Here is a 13,288-nt window from a genome sequence, read left to right on the forward strand (position 1 = left end):
AGAGCTAGGCAAACTATAACTCAGGATCCATATTTGCCTCACCAAGACCTTTCCAGTGGCTATATGTTACCATGCTACTAATTTGTGGTGACTTGCCTGCAGATGGGTCATTCTTCAGGAAAGGGGTAAAGGACTTGTTAAATGTGTTTTGCAAATTCTTCTTTATCAAGGAAAAAATGAAGGTATACTCCCTAATTAAAACTGCTTGGAAAAAACATTCATGCTTCAGCTCTCTGAAGTAGACTTTGCTTCTCCTGACTGAAGAAATGTTTTTGAAAGTCTTGAAGAAGACAATAACTCGTCTTTGGGTGGCTTTCTATAGCTGTTTTTGGTCCTCTGTTGCTGTTCTGAAGGTGGGGGTAGGATCCAAAGAAAAGGTCTGAGCAGGCTTAATGGAGCACCTTACTGCTCATACATTACCCACTACTCTTCTTAAAAAGAATAGACAAAAAGCACATTAAAATCTCATTGATTTCAGCAAGAGAAATTAAAGATGTGCTTAACTCTCCCATTAAAATCAATGGTGTGTAAGGAGTGCTTAATGTTGACTGTATCGTGCCAAAATGATTATTTTTGTATGTTTATGCATAAAAGTACCATGCTGCATGCTTGTACCAGATATATAAAAGGCTGAAGGAAATTTCTGCTCATAATTGGATCACTGAAGTATTTGCCAAAGTCAGTGGAATTATTAGGCAATGAAAGGTTTCCTTTTTTTGACCAATGTCCTTTGTAAATGGCATAATCTATTTTTTTTAATATAGAAATGGGATTAGAACACAATATAGCCTGATCAACAAGTTATTTTAGCTAAGCAGTTGTACTTAAGCCAATTTACTGTTACTTACTCCAGTAAAGTTTCTGGGTCTAGATTTAGTCGACACATTTTAGTTTTTCATTTTCCTGGGTTGTAGGAATCAGGCTGCCTGTTAGTACTGTCAGCCAAAAGATAAGGAAAGCCCAAGTTTTGCATATATGGCCCAGTGATTCCTTTCATTTCAGCATGCTGCTTATGTTTTTGAATTTAAATTGATGCTTACGTATTTATTGTAAATATGCATTTATATTTCATCTGTTGTTCTTTTTTAAAGAATTTGGCAGCCCCATTGTTTTATGTTTCAATCAAAATTAAATTGCACTCAGTGCAAAGGCACTTTGTCCTCAACAAATCTGCACAAAACAGTGCTGTGCCAGATATTCACTACTGAACAATTTAGGGGTGGGATGGAATTCAGATTTCAAAGGGGGCTGACTTGTTTCCTGAAACACCATCTCTGCCCCCCGATTACTTATATGTTTGCTGGTACAGGTGAACCTCATTATCTACGGGGGTTCCGTTCCCACGGATTAACATGGGTAACGAAACCACAGATAATGAGTCATTGAATCTATGGGGACGCGGGGGTTAGGTTCCCAGACTCAACCCCCCCCCAAGCCCCCAAATCACAAAAACAGGCCAAATAATGTTCCCTACCATGCTCTACAGTCTTTTGGAGTCCAGCAATGTGTCCCAAATGGCCCCTTTTGGGGTCATGCATTTTTTCCAAAAAAATTTGCCAAAATTGGCGACAAAATGGCTCCCGCAGATAAAATGGCAGTCAGAAATGAGTCATTTCAGGCCTTCTAGGAACCATGGATATATGAATTTTAACCCTTCCGTATCCACAGATAAGGAGGCCGGGTGTCTATTTGACACCCGTGGATACGAGAAACTGCAAATAGCTGTTCCGTATATAACAAGCTTTGCCTATATTTTCAGCACTACTCAGCCAGTCCAGGGCAACTTTTCCTGTTCAAGTTCCTCTTCTTGCTCTTGGGACTGGAGATCACATTGTGATATAAACTCCATGTAGCAATCAGATTTGTCCATGTGATGACATCACAAAGCCAATTCAAAGTAAAAGCAGGAAGTATTGCCTTCACTCTGAATAAATGTTGAGGAGGGAGCATACTGTGAACAACTATGCCCCTTTTCATGGCCCCTTCACCCATAAAATTGCCAAAGTTGGACATGTGTTTCGTGGGGGTGGCCAAAAAAGAGTGTGCACCCACGCCTCTGATTTCAGTGCATCCTGAGCCTAGTTCTAAACTGTTTGCTTTTAGTCCTAAACAAATGTGCAGAGAAAATCCAGGTACTTGTATGAGGATCAGGTTAGACAGTCCATATCATTACCCTTTTTGCTAGATTCCTTTTGAAAATATTTGAAAAAGTATTTGCTCATTTATGTCATTCATTCATTTACGTCATTCATTCCGTATAGCACACATTCATTATTTCATTTCAATTATTGCTATTTTTGTTGTGTGTTCAGAATCTACTTACCAGTTCTGGTTTAAAGATGCCTGCCTCAGAAGAAGAGGAAAATGCTCATAAATTATTTGCATTACATAGAAATAGGTCATCTGGTAGCCCACTTCAGGTAAATTTTGTATTTATTTTTTCCTTTTACAAATAATTTTCAGTACACAGCTCTTTGCATCATAACATGCTTTCAGATATAGGAAAAACATGTTCCAGCTAATAGAATCCATGGAGTATAAGACTTGGAAGCTTCACTTTATTGCACATTTTAAAAAATGCTATAGTTGTGCTTGACTGAAGATTGCATGCCCTATTGGATCCACTATTTGACTTCCCTATTGGATCCACTATTTGTTTACTGGAAAATTCAAAGAACAAGAAGTTGTAAGGAAAATAGAATAGCTGACCTGTTGACATTTTTGTACAATAGTTCAGAGGTGACATTCCTTCTGCAACCTGAAAAAGAGGGATTCGACATCCTGTCAGAATGTAAACAGAAAGGAAAACAGATTTTGACATGTTTTTCTGTCATCATTACTGATCTCATTTTATACTGGTGAAGCATGCACTTTTACATATCAGTTTCCTTGGGCAGGCATGTTGGTACGTTTGCCTTTGATTGATTAAGTGCCGTCATGTTGGTGTCGACTCTTAGTGACCACATAGATAGATTCTATCCAGGATGATCTGTCTTCAACTTGGCCTTTAATTTCAACCCAGTCCCATAAACCAATTTAATATGAACTCAAACTTGTGAGTTGTATAGAAAGGAAGTGTAGCCAAGACATTGCTGTATCAAAAGCAAAGTTAATTATCAATTATTAATGTTTTGAGTCACCATATGTATTTATTATATATTTAATATATTATTAATGATATAATTAATATATAATATAATTAATAAATTATAACATAATATATTATATAATATATATTATATTTAATGTTTTGAGTTACTGTCTATTTATTATATTTATATACCACCACCTCATATAAAATGTACTTCATTTACTTAGAGAATAATCAGTCTTAGAGGTCATTCACACAGTCAAAAACTGTGTTTTACCTAGGTTTTGGAGTTGTGTGTGCTCCCAGTTTTCAGCTATGTGGAAGCAAGGTAGGAACAAACCTGGGTAGAAGTGATAGTGTGGAAGCAAGGTAGGAGGGAAGCAAGGTAGGAGGAAGCAAGGTAGGAGGCAAGCTACCTAGGTTTTCCTCCTACCTTGCTTCCACACAGCTGAAAACTGGGAGAACACACAGCTCCCAAACCCGGGTAAAACATAGTTTTTGATTGTGTGAATGACCTCTAAGACTGATTATTCTCTAAGTAAATGAAGTAGAATTGGTTTAGTTCCTTAACCTGATATTTGCATTAGCCTTTCATTTGTTAACCTAGAGCTGATAAAATAGCTGGTGGAACAAGCTTGCTTCCATTCCCAGTGTTTGGGAAACAGGAAATCTCAAGGTTGAAGAGATAGATAGCTAGCTAGCTAGATAGATAGATAGATAGATAGATATTGCCCTGATGGATATACAAACTCAAGAAAAGGCTGTGCACACATGGCTCGAGGAGCCCACCTTTCCTCCTCTCAAAGAGGTGGGCACAGTTGTCAGCAGTGCTAGGCAGACAGGAACAGAAAAGGGTGGGGAAGGACCTGAGACTGCATACCTCTTTCTCACTTCATCCTAAAAAGATGGTGAGCTGTGTTGTTGCTCAGGGCGAGGACAGCACTTGCAGTGGCTGGGTTCCCTCCCCCTCCCACCTGACCCAAGCACATGGCTTTTGTGATTACACTACGTATCCGTACATGGGTTACTATTTCTGGATTGTGGTTATTGAGTTTCATAAAGAATATGCTTTAGTAGGGCATCCACTGCACTGTTACTACATTGGCCCTTTTACTAGGGTTGTGCTCTCACATCTCTCTCTGCTGTTACATCCTTGAGGACAATGACTGTTCAAGTAGTTTGCTTTGGCAACCCCACTTTCTCTGGAGTTTTAAATTAACAGACAACTTTGCGAGAGATCCTTAACCACAGGATTATTTTGTCTGTTCCAGTATTCATACTGGGAGATGATGACTTACAACCTTGAGTTCCTATTGCATATCCACCCGTTTTTTTCATGAGTATTGCCTTGATGGAAAATTTAATGTGCGAATTCTGTTCCCATGAGTGGAGAAAAACACCTTTGCACAACTTTGCCTTTAGTGTTCTATTTTCCCAAGGGGGTTCACTTTTTATTTAAAAGTGCTTTAACTGGATATGCCAGTTAAAGCTCTGGCAGTTTGTTTACTGTTCACTCTTGCCTGGGGCAACAAAAGGCACGTTAACAGGATAAGTGAGATAATTGTGTTGCCAGAAGAAGGCTGTGCTGGTAGGATTACTGATGTAACAAAATGAACCAAGAGTGACAGCTGAAATATACCATGGTTTGAATTGTATATGAATTTATAATTCATAGAGAGAGAGAGAGAAGTTGCTTTTCTTTTCCTAATTTTAATGTTAAGAATAATTTATTAGAAATCCAGTGTGAAGAAACAAATCTATTGCTTTACTAATATTTGTAGTAGATTAGTCAAAGACTTCTTAGCCTCATATAATCCAGGGTCCTGATCCAAAACATGCAAACAGCCATTGATTTTCACAGGTTTGGGATTAAGTGTTCTTGCTTGGAGCCCTGGGGCACAATCCAACAAATAGTAGCCGTAACTGAATCCCCGTCACTTTAAGTGGCGCAGTGCTTGGCTAACAAACAGAAGGTTGCTGGTTCGAATTCCCGCTGGTACTATATCAGGCAGTAGTGATATAGGAAAGTGCTGAAAGGCATCATCTCATACTTCGCAGGAAATGGCAATGGTAAACCCCTCCTGTATTTTGCCAAAGAGAACCACAAGTCTTTGTGGGTGCCAGGAGTCAAAATCGACTTGACAGCACCCTTTATCTTTAACTGAATCTCATTGAAAGCAGTGGATGGGAGTCATGACCACTTTTGCTGGGTTGTTCCTTGATCTTTGTGTAGTCTATCTGAAACTTTTGTCTGTGGACCAGAGGCTGCTTTTGAGAGACATAATATGTAGGAAGAGGCCTCCTCTGAATCATAGAACTGTAAACAAGTGGGGTCTGGTGCCCTTACTGGTAAGCATCATGAGGTGGAAGCCGAAGGGCATCTAGATAAGCACTGGGTAGCCATGTGGCTGCCGACAGGCCAGCCGTTCTTGTGCAGCCAACAGTCTGCTGGTAAGCAGGGCTGTCCTTAGGGAGGGGTGACCAGGGTGATTGCCCCCAGTCCTGCACTCCCCCAGGCCCCGTGTTCTCTCTCCCAGAAGGTGGTCCATGACTTGCAGGTCCTCTTGGACTCGCAGCTCCTGCTTGAGCAGCAGATGGAGGCCGTGGCCAGATGTGCCTTTGCCCATCTTCGGCTTGTCCGCCAATTGCAGCCCTATCTCAACCAGCAGGCCCTGGCAACGGTAACTCATGCCCTCGCCATCTCTCCTCTGGATTACTGTAATGCGCTCTACCTGGGGTTGCCTTTGAAGATGACCCAGAAGCTTCAGTTGGTCCAGAATACAGTGGCCCGCCTGCTTATGATCACTAGGAGATATGATAGTGTGATACCTTCCTTGCGGTCACTGCATTGGTTACCGATTTGCTTCCGGGTCCCATTCAAAGTGCTGGTTCTCACCTTTAAAACCCTCCAGGGCTTAGCACCTGCTTACCTTCAGGACCGCCTCTCCTGGCCAGTCCTGTCCCATCCTGTGAGATCTTTTCAGGCTGCCCTTCTTTTGTTCCCTGGTCTCAGAGAGGTCCATAGTACTAGGGCCCATGGAAAGGCTTTCTCTGTTGCTGCCCGTTCACTTTGGAATTCTCCCTGCCCCCTCCCCCCCCCCCGCCGATTCTGTCTGACTCCTCTCTTTCAGCCTTTAAAACCTTATTGAAGACATTTCTTTTCCGCCAGGCGTTTGCCCTTTAATTTTGGGTTTTGTTTTTGTTTTTAAAATCTTGGATGCTGTCCTTGTTTGTACATTGCCCTAAGTTTGTGGATTGAGCAGTATATTAAATATCTCAATTAATAAATAAATCTCCCAACCACACAGGAGCACTCTGTTTCCCAGCCAGCCAGAGGCTGCTGCTCAGAGAGGAGGCTTGGGCTCTGTGCTTTCCCAGACCCCACACTTCCTCTTCACCACCACTCACACTCTTTCTCGCTGCTCGGCTGCCCGGGAAGTCAACCTCACTTCAAATGGGCACCTTTCAAGGGGTCCAACAAACACCACAGAAGGTGGGGGCTCAGCTTCCAATAGGGGGAGAGAGAAGAGCTCCCAAGACTTATCGATCTAGCCTGCAGCTGCCTGCCTGCCCCCTACCCCCACTCCCCATTATTAGGTGGCATGCCTGGAAGAGGGCAGAGGCTAGGAAGAGGGGCTGGATTCCTGGGTTCTCCTTAGAAGGAATGCAACCTGAGCCCTGCAAGTCAAAAGGTGGGAGGGGAGCAGGAGGAAAAGGTCTCCCAGGTCTTGTGTAAGTTTTTCCCCTGCCCGCAGTAGCCTTCAGCTTCCACTGTGCCCTTCAGCCCCACCCCTCCTCTAGGACCCTCCCACCAGGTCAAGGTGCTGCCAGCTGCTCCTCTGTTCTAAAAATAGTTCTCAAGGTCCAACACTGCATGGTGGGTGAAAAGAGTCCTGAGCCCCTCTCCCTGCAGACCCCTCTGAGCAAATCCAGGATGCCTGGTTCCTCCTTATTTACTTATTTATTATATTTCTATAACAGTCTAATGTATACATCTCTAGGCAGCGTACAAATTAGATAACACAACAAATGTAAAAACAGTTAAAATTCACAAAACAAATAAAGTAATCTCTCAAGATAAAAACACAGTAAATCATTTTTAAAATTCAGTTAAAAGCCTCAGTAAGCAGGTACGTCTTGAAGGTCTTAAAAGCAACTGGAGAAGGAGATGTTCTTATTTTAACGGGGAACACTAAATGAGCTACTAAATGAGCAGATGGCAACCATAGCCAGACCTCTCCAGATGATCTTAATAGGTGACAGGGCTCATGACGCTCAAGGCGCTCTCTTAAGTACCCTGGACACAAGCTGTTAAAGGCTTTTTAGGTAAGAACCAACACTCTGTATTTCGCTTAGAAACATCGGCAGCCAGTGCAATTCTTTCAAGATCAGTGTTATATGGTCCCTTTGAGTTGTCCCAGGGACCAGTCTGGCTGTTGCATACTGTACCAATTGTAGTTTCTGGACTACATACAAAGGCAGCCCCACATAGAGTGTCGTAAATCTGTTAGGCTAGGCAGACGGAGCACAAAACAGGCAGAGGCAGAAGGAGAATAGTAAAGTCTTACAGGAAGAAATTCTCCAAACCAGGTTCAGTCCGAGTCAAATCCAATCAAGCCAACAGAGTCCAAATCGAAGTCCACGGGCAAGGTCAACACAGTCCAGGGTCCACACACAGTCAAGGCAATACACAAACACAGCCAATTAGCTCACAGGAAATTGATGTTGCTATCAGCAGGGTAGCTGTGGTGCAGTCGTCTTAAATAAGCTGACTCCCGGTGCTGTTAATCAAGAGTTCCCGAGTCAGCAGCTTTGCCTGTTGTTCTACGCATGTGGTTCCTGAACTCTTGCTGTCTGTTGGACTGACGCCTCTCCACAGCTGAGACTGGTCATGCCTTCTCCACAAGAGCTGCCTCACCCGGTTCTAACTCATTTTCAACTCACCGTGTGTCGGACCCACTCTCCTTTGCAACTTCTGGTCCTTGCCCTCCATCCTCTGCTGTAACCTCCGTCCCCTCCTACAGCTCCTCCTTGGAGTCTTCCAGCATGCCCATGACATACAGTGCATTACAGTAGTCAAGCCTAGAGATTACTAGTAGGGATGTGCATATAACCAGTTTGCCCAGTATGGTTCTAATATGGCATGTTTGGTTTTGGCAGCTCGAAACGGGCCTAGTTTGGTCTGAATTCAAACTGGATCAGGGGTGCCAGGTGCCAGTAAATTTGGTTTTTAAAAAGGTTGACTTACCGCCTCTGAGGGTTGTGTAGCCTCGGGAGGTGCAGCTGTGGTGGGTCTCCGGAGGCTCCCCCCGGCCCATTTCAGGGCTATCTTGGCCCTGTTTGCACGTGCAGCAGCCATTTTTGGCCCGCACACACAAACTGGGCCAAACCAACCCATGGGGGGAGGGGGAGCCTCCACAGACCCACAGCATCACCTCCCCCCCCCCAAGGCTGCAGAAGCCCTCAGCGGTGGTAAGCCAACGTTTTTTAAAAACCAAATTTATTGGCACCCAGCACCCTGAACTGGCCCAGGGGGGTCAGCTTGACGTCAATCCGAACCACGCCCAGTTCAGTATGTGGTCAAGCCCTCGAACTGAACCAGTTTGAGTTCGAACTGGCTTGAAATCAAGCCAGTTCGCACATCCCTAGTTATCAGCATATGCACCACTGTTTTAAGGTCATTGACCTCCAGAAATGGATGTAGCTGATGTATCAGCCGAAGCTGATAAAAGCACTCCTGGGTGCTGGCAGAGCTCCTGGTGCGAGGCTGCTGGCTGCCACCTGATGTCACCTGCCAGCCAGTGTCCATGAATTCCGCAGCTTAATGATTGATTGCAGGGCTGTCTTTAGGGCAAGCAGGCCACAGGCTTGCTCTTTTAATTCCCATTAAAATTAACTTGTATGTATTTGTATTTGTTTATTTCGGCCCAAGGCCAGCATTAAAATTAACTTGAAGGGGCCCCACACTGGTTGATTTGCCCCAGGCATTGCACCCTGCTAGAACTTTCTAAGGACAGCCCGATTGATTGTGCTAAGCAGCACTTCCCTGCTCCTTTCTGGACTTCCTGCCAATCCATCCGAGTTCTGGCTAGTATTATATGGGAGGCAGAGGAAGAAGCTCCTTCCTTCCACTCTGAGCACCACTGGAGAAAACTCATTCATGATCTAGCTGCAGACAAAGGCAACCCCTCACTTCAGTTTTGTGGGGGCAAGAGGAAGGATACTTTTTGGAGGGTGGAGGAAGAGAAGAGCATGTTTTAGGGCCTGAAAATATGAGTTACTAGGTTTGGTGGGGGGAGAGCAGTAAAATGAGGGGGGTGGATCTGGACTCCTGATCATTACTCTCCCTCTAATGTTAAGGAAGCCCCACTTATGCTGATTTGCTCCCAGCCCTGCACCCCTCTGCACCAAGGGACGGCCTTGGTTTGGGGTGCTGAAAATATGAGTTATTAGGTTTGATGATAGGGGGGAGAGTTCAGTAAAATGAGGGGGAAGGGATCAGGATCCCTTATCATGACCCCCCCCTCATGTGCAGGAGTGAGGCTCCTGCACATGCTGATTCACCCTCAGCCCCGCACCCCCATAGAGACATCTCTGCTAGTAAGAATGAAGGGTCTCCTTCTCCTAGGCCACTGTTTGCCTCTTTGGTGCATCTCCCTGCAAGCAATTGCCAGGTAGAGCTCTAGAGTCATCTTTTTCAAATGGAGTTCTTCCTGCATCTTGTTCTTCAGTCTTTAGCAAAGTGACTGCATAGCTGATATGTGACCCTCAGGGACATATTTTCAGGAGTCACTGTTGACTACAGAAGGAAGGGAGATCAACAAAAATTGTCCTTCTCTCACAGTGTGTGAGCAGTATTGCTGTATATTTGATTGATTGTTAAATTTGTATACCGCCTTTCATTAAAACAATCCCAAGGAGGTTCACACAGTAATTAAAAAAGCATTAAAATGACACAATTAAAATATTAAGCTAAAATATAAAACAAATATGACTAAAAAATGACTTAAAATAAAAGTATAAGAACTGCACAAAATTCAAAGAAGCAGCAGTAGAGACAATCATATAAAAGATTAGGTTAAAAGCCAAGACTTAACACGCTTTCTAAAAACTGTGATAGATACTGAGGAGCAAATAGCTACTGGAAGAGCCTATCAGAGTCTGGGGGCAGCAACAGAGAAGGCCCTGTCCCACGTGCATGACAGCCAAACCTCCCTCATTGTCGGCACCCGGAGCAGAGCTCCCTCAAGATGACCTCATCAAGCGGGCAGCAACCCTTGGGAGCAGGCGCTCCCTCAGACATCCTGGGCTCAAACGGTTAAGGGCTTTAAAGGTCAAAACCAGCACCTTGAATTGGACCCAGAAACAAACTGGTAGCCAGTGCAGCTCTTTCAAAACGGGTGCGATGTGATCCCAATGGGCAGCTCCAGATAAAAACCTAGCTGCTGCATTTTGCACTAGCTGCAATTTCCAAATATTCTTCAAGGGCAGCCCCACGTAGAGCGCGTTACAGTAATCCAGCCAGAGGTGTATCTAGGGAAAATAGCACCTAGGGCAAGCACTGAAATTGAGCCCCCTGTCCAAACATCTGACACCCATCTTTCAGTTAACTTTACCATAATATCAGCTGAAAAATACAAGTCAAACTCGTTAATCTTTTAATATTTAAAAAAATATTTAGCAGTGGACATAGCCAGACCAAAAAATGCTGGAAAACTACAAATTTCAGTATGCTGGGGCTCATGAAATACCCAAATACTTTGTGGAGGTGTACTTGGAAAACTAAACAGAAGTGCCTGTCTAATTCTCTACTATGCATTGTAGCATCATTACAACATAAGTTTTAAAAATCAATGGAGAATTTGACTTTTCCCAGATACTCTGAAAATAATTAAAGGATATGCAGAGTAAACTGTGTCACTGCTTGGAATATATTCTAGTATTTCAGAAAGACAGTTAAAATGAGAGAAAGAGAGCAAGAAACTTCCAGCGGGCCTTAATACTAAGGATTTCACACTGATTCAAAGACAAACTCACCATTAATAGCCATATTATTAAGACATCACATTTAACTCACTTATCACAAGAAGCAAAGTAAGAGCAAATGAATACAATCCTATCTCATAAGCTTCAGCTCAGTATTCACAAGCCCTGATTCTCTGTACATAGTTCCAAACAAAATATGTGTACAGTGACTTATATTCTATAATTTTTTAAAAAAAAATTACCTGTAGCCCCTTTGAGGGGCTTTCTAAGGGCTGGGGGGGGGTGGTCTGCAAAGGTTCCCCCTTCCCCCACTGGCCTCTAGGGCCTCACAGAGACCATTTGAGCATGTGTGGTGGCCATGCCACCACGCATGCTCAAATGGCCTTTGCGAGGCCTGGCCTTGAGCCTCACAGAGGCTATCTGAGCATGCGCAGTGGCCACTTTGTTTTCGGCAGCCATTTTTATTTATTTAATTTTTTAATATGGCGCCCCCCTTCAAGTGGCGCCCGGGGCACGTGCCCTGCCTGCCCTACCCTAGATACACTCCTGAATCCAGCCATGATGAGACTACGGCATGGGTAACTGCAGCCAGGTCTGCCTTCTCAAGAAAGAGATGCAGCTGGTGCACTAGCCAAAGCTGTGCAAAGGCACCCCTGGCCATCGCCTCCACCTGAGCTTCCAAAAGCAGAGCCGGATCCAGTGATACTCCCAAGCTGCTCACTTGCTCTTTCAAGGGGAGTGCAACCCCATCCAGAACCGGTAAAATCTTCTCATCCTGATTCTCCTACTAATCAACCTTACCTCTGTCTTGTCCAAATTCAGTCCAACCCATCACAGCCTTCAGCCCCTAATTCAGGACATCCATATGCTTCATCAGTTTGGATGCTGGTCTTTCTTTTATGTAATGTTCTTTGTTTAAATCCTGGCTTTTTAAGTATTCTGCTCCAGAAATATGTGTGCCTATCTGTGTTCATGTGTATGTACCAAGAATGGAAGTGGAGTTATTTGCATTCCAAGAATTTGCACTTATTTTAACACACTCTGCAGCTGGCAGAGCACAAGTAATATTTCCTGACTGCTGAAAAAATATCCTAGCTACCACCTATGACCAATATGAGAATTGATGTGCAGTTTAGGCCTGTGTGGGATTTCTTGTGTGCAACCCCATTCAAATAGCCTACACATAGACATCGGAGAGATTAGAGGTGAGGCAAATGCTTCTGGTGGGCAGGATGGGAAGGTACAATCTTGCTTCTGCACCATCTATATGGAATAGGTATGAAATAATATTGTCCAAACCAGGACAAGGTCATTTTAAAGTTGGCTGATTCTGGATAGTTCTCATAAATCAACAGCCTTTGTTTACACATAGAGAGAATCCCAAGAGTTGTAGTAAGCAATAGGGTGTGACTGTCTCTGGTTACTGATCCTGCCCGCTTCTGTATATCTTAGATACCGAAACCAGGCCACTGTTTATCAGGGCTATCATGAGAAAAAACAGTAGCCAGACAAGAGCCTCTGTTTATCATTTTCTGTTCAGCTTGTTTTATGTTTTAATGTATTCAGCTTATTTTTTATTTAATTACTTGAACCATTTTTACTTCCTCCCCTCCTGACATCATAACATACCGAAGAGAATACATTGGAAAATTAAAACATAAATTTAAAAGTCCATTTAACTTCAAAATAAAGTGACAATTTCCATTTAATACACTGACTGATTCTCATTAATCCCTGGGATGTGCAAACAAGGTACTGAAAACAAAAGATTTTAAGTAACCCACAGTGGAAGACAAGTTATTTCAATTGTGTCCAAAGTGCTTAAGCAACTTCAAACAGATCTTGTAATTGCTTTAAAACCTGCATATATGGCTGGTTGTTCCATCATCACTTAAAGATGTTAAATTTGAGTTCTAATAGCCTCGATGGCCAGAGGTCTATTTGTCTAAACCCCAACTTTCATGTATGGACCAGCTCATATATTACCCTCTTAATAAACTATCAAGCTTTTCTGTATATCCCTGGAAAGAAGAGTGTGTGCTTGCTTTCCCCTGGCAGCCATTTTAGGCAGCTGTGTTGGGAAGTGTTTTCACTACTTGCTTTCCTTTTGGTCTTCTCCCATGCTCCTGGCCAAGCAAGATCTGCTGCCACCACCCAAAGCAATTAGGACTAGCATTTGGATCCAGCTTTTGTTGTTGTTTTACAAAAATA

At 43.3% G+C, this 13,288-nt stretch overlaps 1 protein-coding gene and 1 long non-coding RNA gene across 7 annotated transcripts in view; one reads left to right on the forward strand and one right to left on the reverse strand.

Annotated features, from left to right (window-relative positions):
• Positions 1 to 13,288, forward strand: part of MYB (MYB proto-oncogene, transcription factor) — a 102,952-nt gene that overhangs the window by 84,543 nt on the left and 5,121 nt on the right. For 5 of the 6 annotated variants that reach the window (XM_053288345.1, XM_053288372.1, XM_053288360.1 and 2 more), the window contains one exon: positions 2,313 to 2,420. The exons of the other annotated variant lie outside the window; for it this stretch is intronic. In XM_053288345.1, coding sequence (XP_053144320.1) covers positions 2,313 to 2,420 — 108 coding nt within the window. The remainder of the gene's footprint in view (positions 1 to 2,312; positions 2,421 to 13,288) is intronic. 6 annotated transcript variants of the gene reach the window in all.
• The window catches only part of LOC128341822 (uncharacterized), a 42,059-nt gene continuing 31,315 nt past the window's right edge, over positions 2,545 to 13,288 (reverse strand). The window contains exon 7 of the long non-coding RNA XR_008314611.1: positions 2,545 to 2,758. This is a non-coding gene — a long non-coding RNA (uncharacterized LOC128341822). The remainder of the gene's footprint in view (positions 2,759 to 13,288) is intronic.

Source organism: Hemicordylus capensis, chromosome 1 (assembly GCF_027244095.1).
Source record: "Hemicordylus capensis ecotype Gifberg chromosome 1, rHemCap1.1.pri, whole genome shotgun sequence".
Taxonomy (NCBI): Eukaryota; Metazoa; Chordata; class Lepidosauria; order Squamata; family Cordylidae; genus Hemicordylus; species Hemicordylus capensis.